An 8,083-nucleotide genomic window follows, 5' to 3' on the forward strand; every position below is an offset into this window, starting at 1 on the left:
AGCGATAGAGTTGTTTGCTGGGGATCGGGAGGAATCTGAAAACTAGGGAACTCCCTCCACATAAATCACATGCTGCAAAATTAAGTAGTTCTCTAACCCCAAAAAAAATGACTTGTATTAGACGCAGGCAGATTGATCATGCTACACTGCAACTGCAACATACGCCTAACTTATGATACTTTTTGCAGTTGCATCATTTCCTTAAAATCCTTATTATTTATAGATCAATTTTTTTGTTATGACAATGTTTTACAACAATTCAAATATTAGTTGGCAAAATAGATTGTCTCACTTTTTTATATTAAACATACTTTTTGAATAGAAAAAGTAATTTTGACGATATTATATGTACTTTGACAAATTCCAATTTTTTCCTTATCCAAATTATTTACAGGGTGTGCTTCTTAAAGACTTTAACCAAATGATAATAATAATGCTCCTGGCAAATGAGAATTGACTTCAATATAAAATAAATTTCCAAAATTTAGCATAATATCAGGAGCATGACACATCTATCCTTTCACATGGAAATATTAAAATAGGATTGGGATGCTGCAATTGACCTAAAATACATAATAATTACAAATTAAATAATGAAATACAATTGTATATCAAAATAGAAGCAATGTGTACTTAACAGCATCGCAAATTATGCATTTATTCGTACATGGAATTAATCATTCAAAGCTCGTTTCGCTCTTCGGGGCGTGTCTCGCTATAGAATCCCAATTTCATCGTGGGTATCATGTTGCTATAGAAATTCAGCTCGGCTTGCGTGGGCTTCATGTTGACCATGGCCACTGGCTCCTGGCTGATAACAGGCGCCGCCTGCGCTACTGCTACTGATGGTGGCACAGCTATTCGGCTCTGCTCCGCAATGGCAGCTGCTGTTGCTGCCGCTTGCAACGCCTCCTGTGTGCTTTTGGCCACGCTGTGCTGTAACTCGTGCACCTTTAGATGCGTCTCCAGCTCCGTTTGATGCAGGAAAGTGATGCAACAGATGGAACACGTATAACTGGGACCATGTGCCTCCAGCTCATGACGTTGCAGTTGCTCGCGGCGATTGAATCCTTGACCACACAGCTTACAAGCGAACAGCGTGTCCATATGCAAAGCACGATGACGCTGCAGATCGCGTTCACGCTGGAAACCTTTGTCGCAGACATCGCAACGAAAACTGCGTGTTAACTTTGGTGTAGATCTCGATTTGGGCTGCAACTGTGGCTGCAATGGCTGCGGCTGCAGTTGCTGTGGCTGTTGCTGTCCCTGCAACTGTTGCTGATAAGCATAGGGCAGCTGCTGCTCAGTCTCCACATATGGATGCAATGGCATCTGCAGCTGCTCTGGTGCCATGCTCATTTGCAAGCGAGCATTCTGCTGCTGCTGCTCGGCATCCCGCTTCGTGTGCACCTGTTGATGCATCAGCAACTTATCCCGCCGCGTAAACGACGCCGCACAACGTCCACACTGGAACGGTTTCACTTCCGAATGCGAGCGTGTGTGCTTCATTAGCTCCAGCGGCGTTTGAAACGAGCGCGGACACTTCTGGCATACAAACGGCTTTACGCTGCTGTGAATGCGCAGATGCTTTGTCAGGTTGGTGTTGCGCGAGAAGCTCTTGGAGCACACGTTGCAGGAGAATGGACGCACACCTGTATGCACAATTGTGTGCTTCTTGAGGTCCGAGCGACGCACAAAACCCTTGTTGCAATGCGCACACACATAAGGACGCTCAGCATCGTGCAGTTCCCGGATGTGCGCTATCAAACCGGGTCGCGTTGCCAGACGCAGTTGGCAGTAGTTGCAGCAATAAGGAACGGAGGGATCATGAGCACTCAGCTCATGTTGCTGACAGTCGGGTTGCAGTGTAAAGGCCAGATCACAGTATTGGCAGAGGAAGGCGCTCTTGGGATGCGCATTCGCCTGGGCCAAAGCATCGACTGTTTGATGCGCCTGCATTAGCGCCATTTGTGCTGCATCCATGCCGAGTGGCATCTCCACATCGGCATCTTCGTCTGGCTCATTTTGTGCTTCCTCCTCGTCGTCATCGTACCAATCCTCTTCCTCACCATCAGCGTCGCCATCCGAACCCAAGAATTCATCGTCGCTCGTCTCGCACAATTGATCGGGATCGACATCCACAACGACACAACCTTCTTCGGCATCGGTTAGCTCAAAGACACCAGGATTGCCATTAAGCCCCGGTCTGTATTTAGGATCCAGTTTGACTACATTCCTCAGGTCTTCCAACAATTCTCTTTCACGCTGCTCCATGTCTTTACGCTGCTGATACAATTCCTTCAACATTTGTAAACAGTGTCGACAGATGAGTTCGGGTAGAAACTCGTGACGATCGTACTTAACGCCCCAAACACTTTCGCAAACATCAACAATCAAGTGTTTCTCGTTTTCATCGCTATTCTCATCAGAATCTTGCCGGCCAAAATTTACAGTCACCTCATATATATTAGGCGACGCCGCGTCGATTGCCGACCGAGCGTGACACAGACGGCATTGTGGTGGTTCCGTTGTTGGCGATGTTGCAGATCTTTGGTCTAGCTTCTCGATTGTTACTGCAGCGTCGTCTGCAGTTAAATTAAGCATTTTTTGCAATGTAATTGCACTTTGTGCAAAACACCGAGCGGCAAAACGCGGGAGGCAACGAAAAAAATGCGAGCGTAAAACAAATGTGTTCTCTAGAGATGGACAATTCTCGATAGAACTAGCGATGTTTCGATGTTTGTCAATAGGACCATAACTTGCATAACCAAATATACCAAACTTCTTTAAAATACCTACTGTATCATACCAGCTATTTAAATCTTGGCGCGCAATTAAAAAAACTTCCAACCGTCTTAAAAAAATTGGTAAAAAAAAATTTAATTATTTAATTAACCAAATATGACTATTAAGCATTTTCAGATGCCAGTCAGCTATAACACGAATATATAGAACTTCATGTTATTAGTTTTATGTTTAATGTTATTAGTATCATGGACAGCAAGCACGAAACACTACCTCCAAATATGAATTTAGTTGCAATTGAATACAAAATAAAAGTAATTTTTTGGAATAACAAGTTTTTTTATTAGGCATTTGCATTTACGGTTAGGTTTATTTGTATGTAAAACAAAATTGTCTTACTGATTCTTTACTGCATGTGTATTCCACCGGGCATAAATTTTCTCTTAAACTACTCCCCATCTCTCTTGTGCAGATTTGTTGGGGTTGTCAATTCCAAGCATAGTACTTCACTAGGTAGGGCTGGCGTCGCTTATCTCTGCTTGACGCGTAAATTGTGTACAACTGTGTGAGTGTGACTCAGTGTTTATGTGACATAGAGATGACTGCGTGAAATTACGTCTCTAGTGTGAAATACTTGTTGATTCTATTCTCGACTATTTAAATATTAAATACAAAAGATTTAATTAGATATGGACATACATATATAAGATAAAAAAAAATATATATATCAGTTCAGATCTCTCTATTTTATTCTATAATAAAGATTTAAATTTGTAATTCACAGTAAATAAGAAATTTTCACGAGTTTCAATTTAGAGCACGAAAGTGCGAAGCACATGCACACACCAATACTTGGAACAATTGCGCGCGCACACACACTACGACGGAAAAAACTTAGAGCATGCGAAAGCTCATTTAATTCACTAGAACCCTACTGGCATTTGTAAAAAGCGAGCGCTGGCGTTCACTTGTGTTGTTGGATGGTTTGTTAAACGGTCACCCGGTCAAATTAATAACCTCCTTAAATCATACAAAATTTAAACTGAATTGAACACTATCGTTAATATTCTATATCATTAAAGTGAAATGTGAAAAGCAATTAAGTTTAATCAATCGCGTGATTTGCATAGAAAATTTAATTTTAATCGGCACCGGTAAATAAATGCTTGTGACATTCGAAGAGCAACTGATCCGCGAAAAACGCAACATCAATTAACAGCAACGAAAATAACAAAATAATACATTTACGTTTTGGTCCAGCAGTAGAGTAAGTGAAACAGGGAAAGTGTTTTTGTCAATTCCTCCTGTTGCCATACAAGTGACACACATACCTACGTACATACATATGTATGGGTGTGCATATATGTATGTAGCGTATTCCCTTGTGCACATGCATACTTACTAAGTATCCTAGCAATACACTCGTTTCTTTTTTCCCCATGCGTGACCGCGCAATGAACCACCCTGTCCCCAATAATTGTCTTGTTTTTTCGCTCCCTCCCCATACTCGAACATCCCTGCCATCGTCTTCGCCACAGGTTTATGGTGTGCTCTGCTGACCTAGCTAGCTTTCACACACACGCACGCACAAATACAATGCTGGATGTGTTTGTGTGTGTACAACGACATGTTGCGCCCTTCTCCTGTTTACTTCACATCATTTAAAAGTTCAATCTCATTATTAATACATATTGCGTGTTTAAGAGTTTTTACAAAATTGATATTACCTTCATCGTATAATTTCTTTTCCTACTACAAGTACATTGATTTCGTAAAATGCTCTTGAATAACCTCTCAATTAAGTCAGTCGCACAAATCTAACGCATGTCTGTAATAAAATATCACTTAAAAGTCATTCGATTATAAATTGAGCGATCATCATCATCATCTATCTGATGATTCAGGTCTCTCCCCTGTTCTATAACAAGTGTCTTTTGCACATTTCTAGAATTGCATTCGTCTGTCTTTCTGTTTGTCTGTCGACTTTGAACTCGAAAGTGCTCGTCGTAAATTGATGGCTAATTGGCGTGGGCACTTTGCCACGCCCCTGCTAACGCCCCCACCAAAAGCCCAGTAAATTACGTGTGCTGTAGTTGTAATGCAATACATACACACAAACACTTTTTCGTATGTATGTTTTGTTTTGTGTTTCAACATTTGTCAGAATCATGCCATAATCTTATCAATAGAATGAGCGAATGCTACGTGAATGAAATTTTACGCGATCGTCATAATAGATTAAGAACATCGGCGGGTGCGGTCATTATTGGACTGATATTCTAAACAAAAACAATAGCTTAGCCGAGTGTAAAACATAAGTTTATAGCATCCTATCATAACAATGACCATAATTTTAAGCCGCCATAATTCTTATCAGCATTATAGTGGAACGCGTGTGAGCCAATAAACTATGGAAAAAAGATTAGTAATAGTATTAGGTACAAACATTTGTAAAAGGATTTTAGGCGCACAACATTTTTTTTAAATATTTGAAAACGTTTAAGCTATTTAGATTTGTGCAATGAAGCATACAAAATTCAATTAATAAAATAAGAACGAACACCAAATGATTTCGGTCATAAACAGAAAGAAATTCCAATGAATATGAATTTTTAAAAGTCTTTAATATATTAATTTTTATATTTTAATCATTTAAACTTTCTTTGCTGTTATGAAATTCAATAGAATTTAATATAAATAGAAACCATAGTTATCAGAACGCACCCTCATTTTTATTAGAAGTGGGTTTGTTCCGATTAGCTTTACTAATAGGCTTATACAAAGCTTACTTCGGCAAGTGGTGCACTTGAGATATACACATGTATTTGATAAAGCAGCACAACATAGTATATAGTACTATGATCCGTCCATTGAAATAACTTGAAGGTGAAATCCAATCTAAAGTAACAACAATTATTTTAACATTGTTGCTGTGGGGCTCCTCTAATACGTATATAGCGGTAAAAATGTATCAGCGTTATATCAAAGTTCAACGCCTTAGAAAAATCGAAAATTTTGATAAGCCTTTTATATTATTTTTTGCAAGTATTACGAGTAATAATTGCCTTAGTTTCAGTGATACTCAGGTGCTACCTGAGTGATTGCTAAATGGGTTTCTCAGTGTTTTGTGTGCCGTACACAGTGTCGGACGTCAAACAATTTTAATTAAACTACAGCTAATAATAATAGTGCAGTTTGTGAGTTCCACTTTAGTACGTTAAATTAGCTACCTAAAACAAATTTAAGTAGTAAGCTACTTCCGTCATAGGCTAGCAATAAAGCCTTGCCGCTCATGGAAAGTTTGGCAAATTTCTTAATCTTAAATTGAGCTCTTAAATTAGCTTTTCTCCAATTTCCCATTGGGTACTCTGCATAATAATAAAGCAACTTGATATGAGAGCTGTAAACATGCGTTGCCAGGCTAGTGATTCGTTATCTGGTCGTGGAAGTGTTTTTAAATCGATTAAGCTATCACCGATATCACTTTGCCTTCCAGTAATTGATCTGTTTACTTATCACAGCTGTCTGCAGTTGCAGGTTTCGTATGTAACAAAAACTATACCAGGGACTGTAAGGTGTAAGGGAATTCAAAACGCTGGCATTATAATTACTAATTGCTCAAGTCAAATATTCCGTTCCATTGCTAAAATATTTTAACTTAGTTCACATTGATTTTCTTGGTTTCAATTTATAATGAATGTTTTAAATTCTTTATCTTTTTTATTGTAGCACTGCTTGATAACTGAGTAAGATGGCTTGCACTTGTGAGGTTATTGGATTGGCCTGTGTTGTGGCCTTGATCCTGAGCATATCAGCCAAGGCGCCCTACCAGATGAGGATGTGCATTGTCCTGGTCGGAGCTGGTGCCATTGTCATGGTGTGTATTCCCTTCATGATTCTGCGTCCCAGGGATTATCGCAATGGACTGTGAGTACATCAAATTTACCATACTCAATTATCAGTTCTAATCTATTGATATTCCTTCACAGTATTCCTTCATGGTTCTTCCTACAACTGTGCAAATTAATGGGTATTTCCATGGAGGTGCGTGGAGTGGAGAACGTGAGAAGGGAGCACGGCAGCGTGGTGTTAATGAATCATCAGAGCGCTTTGGATTTATGTGTGCTCGCTTATCTGTGGCCCGTGATTGGCCGCTCAACTGTGGTGGCAAAGAAGGAGATTCTTTACATGCCTTTCTTTGGCGTTGGCGCCTGGCTTTGGGGCACCTTGTACATCAATCGTTCGCGCAAATCGGACTCGATTAACTCTCTGCAAAAGGAAGCGGTTGCGATAAAGGAGCGTAACTGCAAGATTCTCGTCTTTCCCGAAGGCACACGCAACTCCAAGGATACTCTGTTGCCCTTCAAGAAGGGTTCATTCCACATTGCGTTGCAGAGCAAGTGCACCATTCAACCAGTGGTCATCTCTAAATACTCTTTCTTCGATGAGGAGAAGAAAGCTTTTCGCCCTGGCCATGCGCTGATCAACATTCTGCCTGAAATCTCTACGGAAGGCTACGAAAAGGAGGACATGGATAAACTGATTGAGGTGTGCTATTCCACCATGCAGGAGGAATACACGCGACTGACGAAAGAGGCACAATCGTTGGCCTTGTCGAAGGCAGCGAAAAAGCAGTCGTAAACTTTGGATTAGTTTAAAATTGAGAACTCAGGTTACAAACGAAAAACACAAAGCACATTCACGGTATTTTTAATAAGAGCCAAACAATATTTTGTTACTGATAATATTGTGGAAATCAAAGCAGATATGTACATACTATATATAGTAAATATGAGCTAATTTAATAGTGTTAAGTTATGTGGATAACATTGATGTATTTTTGATTAATTTTTAATGTTATTATCTTTTTACATAAGTTATACATACATATATTGTGTAAGTATATGTGTGTGCGGGTATATTTGAAATAATTTGTATGCCAAAGCCAAAAAACTAATAAAGCAACGAAACGGAACAGCGACTTTTATCATATAATGAATTGCCCTTGCCAGCTGTCACGGTGTCGATTTGAATGTCGACTGTTCTTATCGTCTGATACCGCCAACTTGTTATCGATTGCTCCGAGCTAGTACACAAGTGGTTCTATTGAACATTAAAAATGGAACCACTAATTCTCTAGTAAGGTAAAATATTAAAAAACAGTTTTTTAATGTCTTTGTTTAAATTGAATTGCTCGCCTTTATAAAATTATACTTTAATTACTTTAAGCTTTCAAATAATTTGCACACCGATGCTTGCTATAAAAAATCGTTGATTGCACTGAAGTTCATAAGCACCGATACATCACAAAAGCTATCGATGTTTTTCACCTCGTCTA

General features: G+C 39.5%; 2 protein-coding genes across 3 annotated transcripts; one reads left to right on the plus strand and one right to left on the minus strand.

The window, feature by feature from the left end:
* Positions 1-331: 331 nt before the first annotated feature.
* On the minus strand, positions 332-2,731 carry LOC132788605 (zinc finger protein 436). Its single transcript, XM_060796100.1, has 2 exons — positions 668-2,731; positions 332-563 (listed from the first exon to the last, which is right to left on the minus strand). Exon 1 carries the CDS (start codon positions 2,602-2,604, stop codon positions 682-684), a length of 1,923 nt encoding a protein of 640 aa, XP_060652083.1. The 5' UTR covers positions 2,605-2,731; the 3' UTR covers positions 332-563; positions 668-681.
* Positions 2,732-3,705: 974 nt separating this feature from the next.
* LOC132787611 (putative 1-acyl-sn-glycerol-3-phosphate acyltransferase acl-2) lies at positions 3,706-7,582 on the plus strand. Of its 2 annotated transcripts, none has more exons than XM_060794780.1 (3): positions 3,706-4,012; positions 6,475-6,672; positions 6,735-7,582. In XM_060794780.1, exons 2-3 carry the CDS (start codon positions 6,497-6,499, stop codon positions 7,384-7,386), a joined length of 828 nt encoding a protein of 275 aa, XP_060650763.1. In that variant the 5' UTR covers positions 3,706-4,012; positions 6,475-6,496; the 3' UTR covers positions 7,387-7,582. The 2 variants fall into 2 exon arrangements, with proteins under 2 accessions (XP_060650763.1, XP_060650771.1); XM_060794788.1 differs by lacking the exon at positions 3,706-4,012 and adding an exon at positions 5,894-5,942.
* Positions 7,583-8,083: the final 501 nt, after the last annotated feature.

This window comes from Drosophila nasuta, chromosome 2L, assembly GCF_023558535.2.
Source record: "Drosophila nasuta strain 15112-1781.00 chromosome 2L, ASM2355853v1, whole genome shotgun sequence".
Lineage (NCBI taxonomy): Eukaryota > Metazoa > Arthropoda > Insecta > Diptera > Drosophilidae > Drosophila > Drosophila nasuta.

What these genes read in the sequence shown, in the direction of transcription:
- LOC132788605 (XM_060796100.1), bottom strand. Translation starts at nt 2,604, where the DNA reads ATGCTTAATTTAACTGCAGACGACGCTGCAGTAACAATCGAGAAGCTA.
- LOC132787611 (XM_060794780.1), top strand. Translation starts at nt 6,497, where the DNA reads ATGGCTTGCACTTGTGAGGTTATTGGATTGGCCTGTGTTGTGGCCTTG. An exon ending in AGGGATTATCGCAATGGACT is followed by an intron (nt 6,673 to 6,734) that starts GTGAGTACATCA and finishes ATTCCTTCACAG; the next exon opens with TATTCCTTCATGGTTCTTCC.